This window comes from Diadema antillarum, unplaced genomic scaffold, assembly GCF_040938485.1.
Source record: "Diadema antillarum isolate AM-2024a unplaced genomic scaffold, OU_Dant_1.0 seq00000768_RagTag, whole genome shotgun sequence".
Classification (NCBI taxonomy): Eukaryota; Metazoa; Echinodermata; class Echinoidea; order Diadematoida; family Diadematidae; genus Diadema; species Diadema antillarum.
The window spans coordinates 56,079-73,117 of NW_027271658.1; the positions used below are offsets into that span (position 1 = coordinate 56,079).

A 17,039-nucleotide genomic window follows, 5' to 3' on the forward strand; every position below is an offset into this window, starting at 1 on the left:
TGTATTTTCTTTTGTAGAAGATGGCTGACACCTGTTCATGTGGTTGCCTTGTTGCATCTCTTATACTGATACTGGTCCTGATTACGACAGTCAGTGGAGGAGATACAGTCGATGCAGGGAAAGTAGACCCTCAAAGGGGTAAATCAGCCAGGTGGCCCGGTCACCTGGAACCTCTCGGGTCGAAAGCTATCAAGAGATCCATTCCAATACTTGAGGGTATGTAAGGCTCATTCTATCTTGGATAACTGTGTTGAGTGAGTTGTTAAATCCTTGGAGCTGAGCTAGGAGTTTTTCAGTCCAATCATTAACCAATTGTACCCTCAACAAAAGCATTTTTAAAGTATAAGATGCCAAAAAAAAAAGAAGAAGAGAGCAATGAACAATCAAATATAACTGACTGAAGACAAGAAAAGGGACTGAGAAAAATTTACGACATTCGAATTTTACAAACTCCTGTGAGATGTAAGAGTAACACCATGCTGCTTTAAGGCTGGTGAGGGATATGATACTCACTGTTAGCGATGTCACAGTATATTTTCAGCAGCTTATGGCAGATGACTTCTTGACATGAAAAAATTTATGAAACTTTAATAGATATAAAATGTTTTTATTCAGTTTTGGAAAGCAGTGTATAACCTTTGAATAGAAAGTATCATAAGATGTATTCTTCCATCAGGACTATCATCAGTATCTTTATTCAAACCATCCCTAATGCTGACGTGATAACATATGGCACACCTTGGTATACCTGGTAGCTTATAATAACATGCAGTGGCACTATTTGTATCAAGTCATAGATGTTAGTACTTGAATGAAATAATGCATTACCATAATATCACAATTCTTTATTTCTCAACAACTCGTAATGTAGGTTGTGATAATTTTTGTATCTACTACTATAACATTTTAAAATGTCCTATGTCTTGACTGTGTCATATAATGATGAGGAAAAGAATGTCATGCTGTGGTTGAGAGCATGTAAGTAATTCATTCTGACAAGAGACTGAAAATGTGCAAAATTCAGTGAGTAGAGTATTGTGACAAATACCTGAATGGAAACATTTAAAAATACTTGGTTTCTGTCCCTCACAGAGTTCCCATCACCAAAGACCTTCTTCCTGGACCATGTCTTGGGTTCACTACCGGTCCTCTTTAGAGGAGGAGGAAGACTGTCTCCAGCATTTAAGCTGTGGACAGACCAATATCTCAGGCTGAGGCCAGAGTCTCAAACCACCATGGTGGATGTTGAGGTCCGAAAGAAGGAAAATCGAAAGTTGCCCACGATGAGGGTCCTTTTCTCTGAGTTTTTAGAAAGATATAAGACGCATGATGAATACATGGTGGATGGTGTTCCAAAATTTCTGAGGTAAGTCGAGAATAAAAATTTTGTATTAGTCAGTCATGCACACTTTGTAGAATAACATATCTGTGGCAACAGTTTTGTTTGTAATTTGTTCAGGCTGATGTGGTCCCTCTGAATGCGTATCTAAGCAGTTTTGTTGTAGTATTTTTGCTTGAATAATAGTTCATGTCATTTGGAGCAAAAACAAGTGTATGAAAACTGAATCAATTTTTCATGTTTCAGGGATGATGTGGTTGTGCCCCCACCCTTGGTTTGTGATGATATTCTTGAGAGGATTGTGGATGCGGTGAGTTTATCAAGATTTGTGTGTATTTTTTGTTTAATGTCCATGTAATCTGTAAAGTTTTACTAATCCAAACCAGTATCACTGCGAACAAAGACTCAACTACAGCCGGGCTAACAAATAAGCAACCAGAAAGAAATCCAGGTTGTAAAAAATTATTATTTTTTTGTAATTTATGTTTCATATGATAATGATACAAAATGTGGTCATTGTATAATAGCTGGTTTTTATAGCAATTTTAATCAGTAAAACCCCCAAATAATCATGCTTTTATGAAATTTGCCTGTAAGCACAGTTTGCGTTGAAATTGTACACAAATTCATGTTTTTGAGCAATTTTTGGTCTGACATGCACGTACATATTTATGCGCAACTTCCAAACCCCGCGCCCGGGCGTCGCAAATTTGGTGTCAAAAGATGCGGGGGACTCAAAAGAAAAAAGTCATGAAACGTCGCGGCGATAACTTTTCGCATTAGCGATACATCGCGCGAAACGTCGAGGGGGGGGGGGGCCTCGTATGGTTAAAGGGAACCCAAACCCAAAGAGCAATATGGATTGAGTGAAAGCAGTAACATTAGTAGAACACATCAGTGAAAATTTGAGGAAAATCAGACAATTGATGCAAAAGTTATGAATTTTTAAAGTTTTGGTATTGGAACCGCTGGATGAGGAGACTACTTGAGGTTATGATGCATGTGTGGACAACAATATAAAGAAACTATAGAGAAAATTCCACAAAAATTCACTTTCTAGCATTATGAAAGAGCACTTTGACTAACCACTTACAGAAAGCAGGGGGGATAATTGCTACCCTTAACATACAAAATGTCAGTATCAAGTTGATGGAATTTGTAATTGTCATGAAAAATGAATTTTGTGAAATTTCCTGTATATTTTCTTTGTAATGTTGTTCACACATACGTCATAATCTCTAGTAACTTTCGCATCGATTGTCCGATTTTCCTCAAACTTTCAATGATATGTTCTACTAATGTTGCTGCTTTCACTTAATCCACATTTGGGTTTCCTTTAACCACTGGGCCATGACACCTCCATGATATAAATCAATATATTTTATAGATGTATCTTTAAACTTACAAATCATATCAGTGCAAAGGTTTGAAATACAGTATACAACTGTAATATGAAAGCAGATGTACCAGGTACATACAAGATGAAAGTCACATATAAGGGTGCCACACTTAGGCCTGTCTGGAAAAGTTTACCCAAGTTAATGCAAACACAGAATCTACATGACACCATATGATTGCCTACAATTTCTGGTATTGTGACATGTTTCACTTTCTATTTTGACAGGTCATGTGGTTCAGCAGTGGAGGAACTAAGTCTGTACTGCACAATGATGACACAGATAATATCAACTGCCTCTTCAGTGGACAGAAAGAAATTCTTTTTATCAACTACACCCAGTATAGACATAAGGTATGCATCAGTACAGCCAGGTAGGTAGTATAGTACCTCTATGGCACAGTCAGATGATATGCTCGTTATATTGATCTTATAGTGTATGAGCATACTAGTATATTTCCTCTCTTCAGCAACATACAAAGAATACCTTAAATTGAATGCACCATGCCCAAGGCTAGAATCAAGAGAATGAAATCCAACAGGCTAGGCATGGTGACTGTCTCATACCATTTTCATTTCAGTCATTTCTTTAGCTTCCACTCACCAGTATTGAATGTGGATAAAGCATTAGCCAAGCCTTTAAATCAATTCATGCTGACATATTTAATACTGCCTGATACTAAAATCTGAAGTATTTTCTTTAGTGAGTATACTTAAGTGAATCTGATTTTGCCTAAATTCAGGTGCTCGTACGAACTTGTATCATGTTCAGTTATTATACATTGATACCCTAAATGTTTATTTGCCAGTCATTTCCTGATTTTGTATGTTTGGTTTTATGTTTGTTTGTTTGTTTGTTTTATGATTAGGTAAATCTTGACCATCCTGAAGGGAGCTATTCCAGTATCAATGTAGAAGAAGTTGACATGGAGAAATATCCTGGAATGAGGGATATTGAATTTTACTATGCCAAAATGTTTCCCGGTGACTGTGTCTACATTCCATACAAATGGTGAGCAAATGCTTGGATGTGTAGTGGTGATATACCATAGTGGTAAAGGTATTTGGTGCATTTGTCAGAGAACCTTCAGTACAGGTGTTATAGACTAATGCATTCATTTGTTCAAAACTATCCCTCAAATAGATTAGCCAGCATAGTAAGATGATGTAGATAAATCTGAACATAATATGGAACATTCAGTGGCTGCTTTCATCCTCATAAAAATCTGTATAATGTAAAACAAGGAATGTTCGCGTGTATTTTAATTTCATGAATTTCGCGAATGCCAAGATTTGCGAAATTAAAATGCACGCGAAAGTTCTTGTCTACAATATGTGCATTGAATGCCAGTGGCAGTTTGCGAAAATTTTATTCCACAAAAAAGGCCTTCGGCTCCAATTCGTGAAAAATTCGTGCTACGAATATATCATGTTTTACAGTAATACTTTCAATTGTAGATTTTAAAGTGGCTGTTTTGAAAATTGTTTTTAAGCACAGAGAAACATGACTGAATATTGGTTAAACTTTGACCTCATATCCAGGATACACCAAGTGAACTCCATTGGGCGAAACCTTGCTGTGAACCTGTGGTGGGAGCACTCTTGTGAAAACATCCCCAGTCCAGAGATTTGTGGTGACATGGGAAGACATCTTACACTGGCAGACATCTCCTTAGTGGCCGAGAAACCACTTCCTTTCCATGAAGACTTCGAAGAAGATGAGCCTAATCCATAGTATGTAAAAATATGAGTATAGACCTGGGGAGTAGGTATGTGGTGCTGTATGCAAAGGGCCCATACTGTTTCCGATAGATGTGTTTCCAATATTCCCAATAAAAAGTACATTTGCTGTCATGATAAGTATTATTCACCTCAAGTATTGTTTTGGATTGCCGGCTTGTAATTTTGATACACACGCTCCGCTGACTATGCAATTCCACATGCATACAGTTGGTTGTTTCAGCATTAATCGACAATCATCTATGAGTTCTTTTATACCTCTAGACTGTGTACTGTGCGATGGAGTGATCAAAGAAAGAAAGTTGAAGGAGTAGTCTCCTTGAGCTTTTGCCATTTTGCTGCTCAAATTTGACACTTGCCTCTCTGACAAGAGGGTCATCTGGAGAAAAGTGTGTAGACAGGAATCAGGCTTTCAGCACTGGGCTGCTTCCAGCAGCAAAGACAGTGTGACTTCTCCTGTCTGACAAGTCTTGAGTTTAGTATTAGTGCTGCATTCTTCGCAGTGACATACTTAATACCTGTATTGACATGATTTAGTTTTACTTGTCTATTTGATATTGTGCTATTCTTTTTTTATTTCTTTTCCCTTTAGCCAAAAGCTTTTGGACATCATGGCATTGGATGAAACAGTGTCATTTGAAGATTTTAAGCACATCTTGCAATATGTGAGTAAAGCCAATGGCAGTCCCTTACCTTCTTTTTCTAGCTTTAAGACATGACATAGTATTGTATGATATGTGCTTGGAAGTGCATACTTTGTCCTTCTTTAAAGTCTAAAGTTGCAAGAGTATTATGTATGTATTGTATGTGCTTGCAATCAGTCACAACACTTCGTGATCAAGATTTGGCTCACTCACACCACTATCGCTTCTAGTCTTTACACAGCAATCTGCTGGATTCACAATAACCTTCCTTTCTGTACTTGATCAGCATGAATCATTATGTATCTTTTTGTTACATAGCTAAAATGGCTCTTCCTTCTGCAAGCAAGTGAACAAAGTGGACACAGAGATATGCATAAATAGGACTCAAGTACCGGTATAGGATCCCACATAAGTGTAGTCTGTTTGAGGCTAAAATGGATGTCTGTCAGCACCCATTTCATTGGCACTAGTTGTAAACCCACCCAATGGGTCAGAATCCCTAGTACCGGTATATTGTACAGAAATAATATCAACTCATTTTATGTGGGGTTGGCATTGTAAATATTGATCATTGTGTAGTTGCATATTGCTGTATGTACATATCATATTTGAACGCTCAACTGTTCAACTACGAACTATGTGTGTCATGTACATGTATAATATCCCACAGTTCATGGAGACTTGATGTAGGCGCACCATATACTGTAAAACATGATATATTCGCGGCATGAAATTTTCGCGAATTGGAGCTGACAGCCTTTTTCGTGGCATGAAATTTTCGCGGATTGCCACTGGCGTTCAATGCATGTAGTGTAGACAAAAACTTTCGCGTGCATTTTAATTTCGCGAATTTTGGCGCTCGTGAAATTCACGAAATTAAAATGCACGCGAAAATTCCTCGTTTTACAGTACTCGCTCTTTACTAGATCATTGAATCTTAGAGTATAAGCAAATTAAAGGTCAAATGAAAAAAAAACTGATTGTCTTTATGGCTGAAGATGTGTCATATATTTTAATTTTCGAAATTAAAATAAATGCAACAATTTGTTACTTTAACAGAGGGGAATTGCTTTACCTACCCGCCTGACCTCTTTATAAGGAGAGTTCAGTGTGATTACTTGGGTTTAAACTGGGAAAAGTAGTACAATATGTCCAGTAACTGTTCCAATCAGGCTACATACATGTATATTCATTTGTATATTCTGTTGATTATCATATCTAATGAATTTTTCATAACACATAGTGTTATATATCATTTTGTAGTTTAATTCCTCTTTTTTCAGAGAACTCCAGAACTCAGTGATCTGGATTGGAACGAGGAGTGCGATCATCTTGCCCGTGAGGTACAAATATTATTAATCATTGTATTCTCTCTTTCATGAAAATGAGGTCCATAGTTGCTTGCTTGTTTTTTTTTATTTCCAGATTTAACATGATTTTGAAACACAGCTTCAAATTGAATCAATAGCCTTCAATAATTACCCAGTACAATTCAATGCCTTCCAGTGCTTATTAATTGATATCAGAATGTGTTTGCCCTGTATGCATGAATGATAGCTCACACTTAAATGTTGACATGTGTGTTACATAGTAGTGATTTTTCTCTATTGCAGGTGTATGATGAGCTGGATGTTGATGAAAATGGTGTAATCTCTAGAGCAGAAACAAGGAATGCTATAGACCACCAGGTGGGTCATTAGATGGAAGGCAGGTACCACTGTTGACTTCATGTACTAAACCAAAGTGTAATCCCTGGGGATGTTAGACCCGTACAGAAAGCCTTCTAAGTATCTGCAAGATATGTTACCAACTTCATGTGCAAATAAGCAACTTGCTAGATTTAAATAAAATCATTGTCCTTCAATGTTTTTAATGTCCCTCATTTTTTTGAAATAAATTTTTGAATGACTAGCAATCTTGTAGAAATGGTACATTATCAGACCACGCGCACCCATGATCCCTTGCAAATGAAAAATGGCTACCTTTAACTTGTTCATATGTGGGGATAAAGCTGTTTTGTTATCATGCAGTATAGTCGATTTCACTTCACATTGGCAACGATAGAGTCAGTCTGACAAAGTGATGGTGACTTGAGCGAGTGTTGCAGTTTGTACAAAAATAAGGTAGGCCTGTGAAATGTAGGCATTTGAAAGAAGTCCAAAGTTGATGTCCCTTAAAGTAAAGGTCATAATGATTTTCATCACCGTTGTTGTCAATATCATTGCTAATGTCATTGCAATTGGCATAGAGTGCGTATAATGGCTTGTGGTTAATTCGTTAAAGTTTTTTTTAATGCTTTTGTGGCAGGATTCAACATTTCATTTCCGGCTAGAAGGCAAGCTGTTGATGATGACAGACATTGGCCATGAGCAGGCAGCCCAGAAGAGATTGGTCAGTATTGTGTTACGCCCTGTCTCTTTAGTCTTGTCATACAACAGTCACTCACAGGAAAAACAAACAACAAACACAATTACAACAGTAATCAAAAGAAGAATATTTTTCTATTTCGATAATCTGTTATGTGATTAGATAATCTGTTATGTGAAAGTGAAGTAAATGTAAGCTAACTTTTAGGTATTTGTAAAATTAAAACCATTCCACCATGACATGACTGCACCCAAACTCCTCCTGGATCATACAGGAATATTACTAGTTGGGATTTACCACTCTCTTAACCCTAAAAAGACTAGGCTATTTTGATGCCTCGTAGGACTGGGGGGGTCATTGGGGCCCCCCCCCCCCAGATCTTGGCCGTTGACCGCGCGATCGCAAGGGAAATTGGCACGCGTGTCACCCACAAAGTAATCTACAAAACTGAATAGGTAATTATTTCACAAATATTCAAATTTATTTTATCAATTAATTATGCTAATTTATGCATAAATTTTAAAAATTGGCCGTAAATCTGTAATTAAAGGTCCAAAACTGCTAATTTTTGGCTTAGGTACTCTGTGTAGGATTCTTATTGAATGTACATAAAAAAACGGCATTATCAAAAATTTTTTTCTTATGTATTTTTTTGTTTTTAAGATTTCTTATGGATTTCATTGTTTTCTCGACTTTATGTTTTTCATTGTTTTTTTCGGTGAAACTTGTCCGCGGAGATTGTTCCGAACAACAAAATATGTTATTAATTGATTTTAATCAATAAAACCCCAAAATAGTCATGCTTTTATGAAATTTGCCTACAAGCACAGTTTACATTGAAATTGTACACGAATTCACGGTTTTTAGCAATTTTTGGTCTGACATGCACGTACATACATATATTTATGCGCAACTTTGGAACCACGCGCCCGGGCATTGCAAATTTGTTGTCAAAAGATGTGGGAGACTTGAAAGAAAAAAGTCATGAAACGTTGGGGCCATAGCTTTTCGCGTTAGCGATATATTGCGCGGAACGTCGAGGGGGGGGGGGCCCTCAGAGGCCCCCCCCTGGCCTAGTTAGGGTTAACAAGCAGGGAGAGGTAAATAGTAAACCTGTATTACAGTTTCCAGCTTATTATAAAGTCTGTACAGTAGATAAGCATTCTGCTTGCAGTATCAAAATTTCCCACATGTGAATTTCTAATTTTATGTATATTCTGTTGAAGATAGATTTGGGTAGATAAAGGAGAGGCAGGACTTTGTGTCATTATTCTCAAGAAGGGTCTTGAAGCCCGTATCTGACTACACTGTGTGATTATTCTTACTCGAATAAACCCTCTGTTGTATGTGCACTTTGATTTTAGCTTTGAAGGAATTGCAAATATTTTCAATGAACAAACCAAAATCTTTTTTATTTGCATGGGTGAATAACTTATTAAAGTCCAGACTTTTGAAAAATACAGTATGTGATTACAGTTTCTTTGTGACCCCCAGCTGATTTGAAACACAACTGACAAATGTGGCAGTCAAACAGATGATTTGATGGAAATTTCTTTTTCCCATAATGTACTGCATAAGTTGGCCAGGTTTGGTTTACACTATAGATTGTGCTGTATTTCGAGTTCAATGAAGTAGCTGTCTAGACAATACAGTGCACTCCCGTTATAATGAACACAGTTAAAACAAACTTCCGGTGACAACAAAGTAAAAATTTAGGCTGCAACATTACCTGCTCTATGTTTTTTATCGTATATAGAATGAAATTTGTATATAACGAAAGAAAACTGCCAGTCCCAAAGACTTTGTTGTAAAGGGAGTCCACTGTACATTTTAAATAGTCCAAAAATACAGTGAAATAAGTGAGAGACCAATTAGCCCCTTTTTCATGGAATAAACACAGCAGCATGCAAGCAATTTGTAACACAAGTTATAATGCTCATCACACGGACTGTTGTTGGCTTCTTGTTGACAGAGGGAATATGAAATAGAGAAAAAGAAGAAGGCCACGAAGGAGAAGGATCCCAGCATCCTAATCCAGGAGGTAGAGCCATTGGACCTTGAGGAATTAGAGAAGCTACTCAATGAGAGGAAGAAGATGGGAGAGGAGGAGGAGGCAGAGGTTACTCTACAGGAAGTCCAGCCTAAACAACATGGAGACCCTTCACTTGATCTCAAGGTGGAGCTCTAACACATGTTCAGATAGAGTTCAGAATTAGTCTAGATCTAGATTTACACACTAAAAGATGACATTATTACCCCTCGCTTGTTTTCACGGAATACAGGAAACATGTACGGTCTGGTGTCATATTCCATTTGACCTTCCTTTGAACCAGAAAGTCCAGCCTAAACAGCATGGACACCTTTCTCTTGATCTCAAGGTGGAGCTCTAACAAATGTTCAGATAGAGTTCAGAATTAAATCTAAATCTAGATCTACACACTAAGAGATGAAATTATTACTGCCTACTTGTTTTCACCGAATACAGGAAACATCTACGGTCTGGTATCATATTCCATTTGATCTCCGGCCTTGTGGAACATGGCATAAGACCATTGATATATATATTGTATGTCTATTTCTTGAACAAACAGGGGGTAACTAATAGTATCATGGCTAGACTAGGGCAAGACTCTACCACTCTACAATAAAGTTGAGCTGTGACATGTAATATGCCTAGCGGTGTCGCAGTGCTGTTGACATGATGCCAGTAAGCTTTATTTTATAATTGGGATTTCCCCAGATGGTAATAATGATACACTATTAAAGTGAAAGAGTTGAATTAATTTGATTAGTGTATCTTTTTCTGTGTCAAATTTAGTTGCCATTGCACAATACTTGATAGAATGATAGTAATATGATTTTACACAAATCATGATACATATATGAATATGCATAAATAATATGCATGTATCAATGGTCCTTACATTTCCATTATGTGTTTACATGCATGACACACAGAGCATTGGTACTTCACAAGATTGAAATAAAAACTTTCTCCTTTTTCTTAAAGGTGGAGTTTTGTTTTGAATATTAATTGATGCAAGGTTTAACATCACCAGAAAAAAACAAAAAACAACGACAACTTGCAGATATGGTGGCAGGAATGTGAATTTCTTATTGATTTGTGAGGTTATCAGTGTAACTGTTTAAAACTTTGATATAGGACTCTCAAGTCAAAGTGGTATCTCTAGGAAATGCATACATGATGATGTCTCTCCTTTTACTTCATTCCAGGTCTTCCATTTGCACTTCAGCAGTTTTAAATATGGCTTGGTGTAGGGTTGTTTAGACACACCTGTGGGAATATGATGTCATAGATGTAAACATTTGTGCTTAGTTGATACTTCATCTCATTGATGATATCGTAGGTTAGTTTCTCTTCTTTTCATATTCAAATTATGAACAATAGATGGAACAATGGACAGCAAACATCCAAACAATTGTAATGATGAAATTATGAATTGAAATGAGAAATTTTGCCTGTAGGGGCTTCATATCAACATGATCTGATCACCTATCAGGCATATGCTTTTTTTAATGATTTAGCCCCAAATTCATATAATTAAATCCAATTTCAAGTGGGGGTTGTTGAAATCCTGTAACAGACACAAAGTCCACTGTTCAAATGTATTGCGTCCACTTTTTCCATTCTATGTCTTTCATTCATGTACATGTATATGCAATATATGTATTATATGGTTGGTTCCAGAATCTTGCAAGTGCTAAAATTACATGTTTTTATTGGACAAAATTTGTATGTTAGTGTATGTTGTTTTCTTTCATTTGGGTGCAAAAACCTTTAATAGTAGCTGATGTTAGTTACGTTGTAGTACAGAATGTGAATGGGCAGTGAGTATCTCATCCATTCTGTCCCTTCACTAATGAAATTATGATGTTATTCAAATAGTGGGCAACAAATCCGTATGTATGTGTATGCCTTTACTTGCTTGAACGTGTAGTACTGATTTCTCTCAGTGTACAGTGTTTCCTCTTTCATCTCAACAACTCAATGAAATCTAAGTGATGAAATCATTTTTGTTTGTTTGTTTACTCAGCCAGATAGAAGCAATAGTTCTAATCTAATCTAAGCCCGATGATACCGAACAAATCTGTGATGAGCAAGACCTATTTGCAAAGGGCTCGTTGGGATGACAAATATGACCCAAAGTTTATTTGTGGTTGGAACAGGGTGGGCAGTCTGGTGTAATCCTGGAGACTGCACAAAATAAGGCTTGTGACATGTTCACAGTGCAGCCAGACCGTGTTTTCATGGCTTCCAGATTGTAGGGGTATATAGAGCATGTTAGGTACACTGTAGATTGGCAATTAAAAAAGTCAAGATATCAGTGCAAAAGAACATACCAACTGTCAATAGGTAGAATATGTCAGTGTTAATAATTGAAACGTCATACCACCCATTTTGATTGGTGACCACTGAACTTAATTAGACCCTTGAATATGTCAGTGTTAATAATTGAAGCATCATACCACCCATTTTGATTGATGACCACTGAACTTGATTAGACCCTTGACACTTCAGTTGTAGAGCAAAAATGTGTACTAGGTTTTATACAAGACCTATCTCAACAAAAGGTAGATGATACCAAACATTAATTTCTTGATTGTAGTAGCATTGTGAGATATATCAGAAAGCTCTTTTATTCAGATGCGAGTTTCTTCACTTTGTCTCCCTCTACAAATTAAATTTGTTATTAAGATCACAAGCTCTTTTATTATAAGTAATTTGTTGAATAGTAATTCCAAAAACTACCTTCGAACAAGTCAGTAAGGGAAAATTGGGTCTTTTGCCATTAAAATCCTTTTGTGGCATTGAAATTTCATTTGTGTTTATAAAATAAGCTCCCATAATGACCAACTTGTGCTATAGGCTTTTGTCAAATTAGTCTGTAACATGACCAAAAAAAAAAAGCAAATCTTACAATAATGTGATCTCATTGCATCAATGCTTGTATAAAAGGGTTTGTATGTGTTCTATTCAATGTGGCTTTGTGCTTGTATTCAGCATTTAAACATGAAATGTTCTTGCAAATAAACTGTTTCAGGGATATACATTGAAAACTGACATTTCTTGTGTGTGTAAATTGTCTTGTTCCGCTCTCATCATAAGTGCAGAACGAATGTATAATACACAGTAGTTTGGCATTCAAGCAATTCTGATACCACATACACTTCACATATGTATTTTCCTGTAACTATCTCCTTCTCTTACATTCTCTTTCTCTCCAGACAAAATGTATATAGAATACATGTATATACGTTTCAATTATTTTGCACATCCAAAATAAGAACCCCCCAAAAAAAATGTTTAGTAATAATCACTGTAACTCAATGTTTGTTTCTTGTTTTTGTGAGCACACAGTGAAAATCAATCAATCAATCAATCAATCAATCAATCAATCAATCAATCAATCAATCAATCAATCAATCAATCAATCAATCAATCACTCTCTTTCCCCTTACCTTTCACCCACAGCTCTCTGTTTTTCCTCTTTACGCTCATATTTTTCCATGTCTCCACTTCTCTTGAATTCAAGGTACCACAAGGCAAAAAAAAAAAAGGCAGTCACTAAACAATTGCAAATCCATGTCATTAGACTCCAATAGCTGTATGATGTGACTGCTAATATCAATGAGTGAATCAGCTGCAAAGCTCACCGTGGCCAAACCATAATGTAATGAGCAGACAAGACACATTTTTTCAGTTACAACATGGATGACTTGACCTATGTCTTATATCCCACAAACTTTTATTCATTTGCAATAATTATCTTGATAAAAAGTTTTGGAGCATATATCACAGGCATACAGGTAACATGTATTGGCATGATATACCAATGTCATGCTTATATTTGTGTGACATTTATATCATGTTTGTATACTTTATTTGATATAGATCTGATGTAACTGCAGTCAAATCAATTTCACACAATATGGATATGGTAAGCTTACCTAGATACATTGTACTCTTTCTTACATCAGGAATATTCTGTCAACTTATGTGAAATTGATTCAAGTGATTATGAAAAAGGCAATTACACACATACGCATATCCAGAGAAACCAAGAAGAAGTTAATAACAGGCAGTAAGAAGTCACATTCACTGTACAAGTGATCTACAATGATGGTGAAGTGTGGAGTATCACCTTACTGTGAAACCAATCATTTTGAGGTGTCACTCATCATGTCAATGGGATGCATGATAAAAGAAGCATGCTGGTGAAGGGACACTACTGCTCTCAAGTGTTTGCTAATCACACTTTGGATTTGGAAGCTTAGTGACTTTAGAGCTATCAATGTATGCTTTATTTCCTATGATCTTGTTCTTTTCTTTGATAAAAAAACAACAAAAATAAAACATTGTCCCCCATATCATTTAATTAAGTGAATTGAATTACAATTTGCATGACTATTTGGTACCTTTATAAATGTTAAAGTTTTTCCTTATCAGCATTCAAAGCTAATAGCTGTATCAGGGTGGTTCATTACAATTCTTGACATGGGTTGCATCTTGGCACAAGTACTTATGATGAAAAGGTCTTGTTTTTGATGCCACACATGTACACTTTTAATATGTTTCCTATCAAAGGGCTGTTAAAAAGGCACTAAATTTACACTAATATCACAAAAATTTAGTGTAATATTTCATGAAGGGCAGTTACGGTCTAGACAGAAAGGGAGAGACCTTGGTGACATGTGTCAAAAGTTGATTTGATTTGCACTGATCAGATTGTAAGAATGAGAAGAGTTTTTCAGAAGAAAGCTACTGATGCTAGTGAAGCAACCAGTCTATGTAAAGATAATGTGCATCACAACTGGCTGTCAGCCAATCATATCTAAATACTCTTGGCTTGTGCCTCATCGTGTGGATGAAACAGTTCAAACACCCAACACACTCTATCCTCTGAGATTACTGGATAGCAATGTGACTTTCGTCATAACATAGCAAACATCTCAATCTTACGTTGCTTAGCATTACCGGATATATGATAGTGGCTTCTCTGACAATAACCCACAGCTATCAGATGGATAACAACAGCTGGGTATCCATTCATAAGGAAGCTTTATCCATACATACCATTTACAACCAGTTGATGTTTGGTCATGCAAGGAAATATGAACTAGTCTGAGGGATGTTATTTGTACTGTACAATTACTCTTCAGATGCTGTTTTGTCTGCTAATTGCAGTGTACTGTGTCAACGTGCTACTACCCAAAAATAATCACTAATGATATACTGTCTTCATTACGATCGTGTACAACACATAGAAAATTGGCAGTTAAAGGTAATCACAAAAGATGAAACTACTCATGACTACAATAGGTATGTGTGCTGGTGTCTTTTCTACACCAATTGATGCAGATGTCTTGAATTAAAGTGAACAGAGATTAGCTAATCCTTATCCCTCTTGTGTCCTAATGGCTATCCTGTTGGACTTCTGGCACATTGCTACATGTGAGTGATGGGCTTGTGAATCTACAACTAGGTAAAGTTTGGGCGGATAATTGAAGCCTAGTGAAAAAGCTTTGGTGTTGAAAGGACAACCTATGACAATCTTGAAGAGGGAGCAACCTCCAGACATAGTGGATGTAATGGTGGTCATCGGTCATTGGTGAACACCATACACTACTGAGTTGTCAACAAAATGTTGCAATTGACTGACACAACTTTTTACAGCAACTACGGTTGCAGTACAATAGATTTAAATGGCACCACTTCTGCAATATGCTTGACATTTGATGTAAATGTATAAAAGTGAAAAAGTGAAAACTGCCTCAAGGTGCATGACAGAAAGATCCAGCATCTTGTGATAACAAGTAAATTACAATGAGTCAAACGGTACTAAACATGGGGCAAGTATACATATCTTTCCATTTAGTAGGTTGAAATCTATAAATGCATAATTCATATCACTGTGCATACACTGTCTTTCTAGCATTATCTGGCTGGAAATCACACACTAATTACAAAGTAATGGTAGGCTTGCCATACATAATACACAGTCACGAAAGAGGAAGTTACCTCCAGAGATAGTTCGTTCATTAAAAGCAATAAAATAAAACCAGTGTCTTGGTTGAAATTTATGCAAATCAGAGAAGTAAGAAGTTTACTAGTAATTGAATGGCACTCCAAGAACATCATTCTTGGCTGCCTTATGGATACCATGCTACATGATGACCTACAGCTATCAAATTAGATGTGTAACCTTTTTTACTATTCTATTCGTAGTTTTCTGATTCCATGCCAACTTCACTTATATACTGATTTGAGATGACTATTTTTACTCCAACAATACACTCTCTTTCAGCTTTAATCTCCTTTGACAACTTTCCAACATACATGTAGTGTGCGCTCACACTGGACAACGGTCCTAATTAATAGTGTTCCACCATATACACTGTACCTATCTAATATCCGATGTCTTATAATTTTAAGTTCATCCAGTTTTCCCCCTAGGTTTTGTATGCAAAATATTCTAATTGCCTTCCTAATTACAGGTCTGTATATAGCAGCTTCAATCTTTGAATTTAAGAGGAGTTGATTAAGTGTTAGCATGGAAAAAAAAAAAAAAAAAAAAACCTTACTGTATTTAATACATGGGTAATATACAAAATTGTGGATCGAAGTAAATGCAGTTTTTACGCCCACAATACTTCAAAATTGCACATTTGCTTTCAATTTATCATCTGTGATCTGTTACTGAACACATTAGGATATTCATACTGGCAATTCAACACAGTGATTTCATACTGACAAAATACATTGTACCTGCACCAATTGTCTTTGACTTCAAATGTTTGAATTCCTACACTGGCCCCCGTCCAAACTTGTCATAAATACACATTAAAATATATCAATTTCTTGAGTGGTAAGTGACTGGTTGGACAATGACGGCTTGTTTTCTTGATGGCATACAACAATACTCATGTTCTCTTGCACATTTTTAGTGTGAGATGGAGTTTTACCTGCTAAACAGTCTAGACAGAGAACCAGTATGTGTTGTCCTGAAGAAATGTAAGAAATCACTGGACTGTTTGTACCAGAGAAGAAAGTTTTCCTTGGTACAAGTTGTTGCTACAATGTTGTTAAAGGTGTATGCCAATGGCTGGGGGCATTTGTTAAATCTTTCTAAGGTTCATCACTTCAAAGATTCCCAGTCGAATCTCACATCTGTAGAATTTCCTACAATTTTATTCAATCATACTTACATATTGGAGATTTTTCTTCATAACTCTGTCTGTACAAAAATAATAAGTCCATACATTAGCATTGTACAATCTGTCATTCTCCAGTAATATAAATATACAATCTGTGGTTTTCCATGCAAAAATGAGAGTTATGTACTTTTTCATAACTTCTCTTTGATATACAGGCAAGTTGATCAGTAACAATGATACAATATATACTTTGTATAAAAGGTATTTACAAATTTTCACTTCATAGAAAGCGTTGACATGTTGCATAGTAAAGGGCAATGCATGGTACAAGTGAAATTGACTTTTCGAGACTATTGCAATAAATCTTTCCTATGAT

At 36.3% G+C, this 17,039-nt stretch overlaps 1 protein-coding gene across 1 annotated transcript; it reads left to right on the top strand.

Annotated features, from left to right (window-relative positions):
- Positions 1-20: 20 nt before the first annotated feature.
- On the top strand, positions 21-11,461 carry LOC139738787 (bifunctional peptidase and arginyl-hydroxylase JMJD5-like). The gene is made up of 11 exons (XM_071649427.1): positions 21-216; positions 1,093-1,366; positions 1,586-1,649; positions 2,964-3,089; positions 3,605-3,747; positions 4,278-4,469; positions 5,068-5,140; positions 6,403-6,462; positions 6,733-6,807; positions 7,427-7,510; positions 9,459-11,461. The coding sequence occupies exons 1-11, from the start codon at positions 21-23 to the stop codon at positions 9,672-9,674; spliced, it is 1,503 nt and encodes a 500-aa protein (XP_071505528.1). The 3' UTR covers positions 9,675-11,461.
- The last annotated feature ends 5,578 nt before the right edge of the window (positions 11,462-17,039 follow it).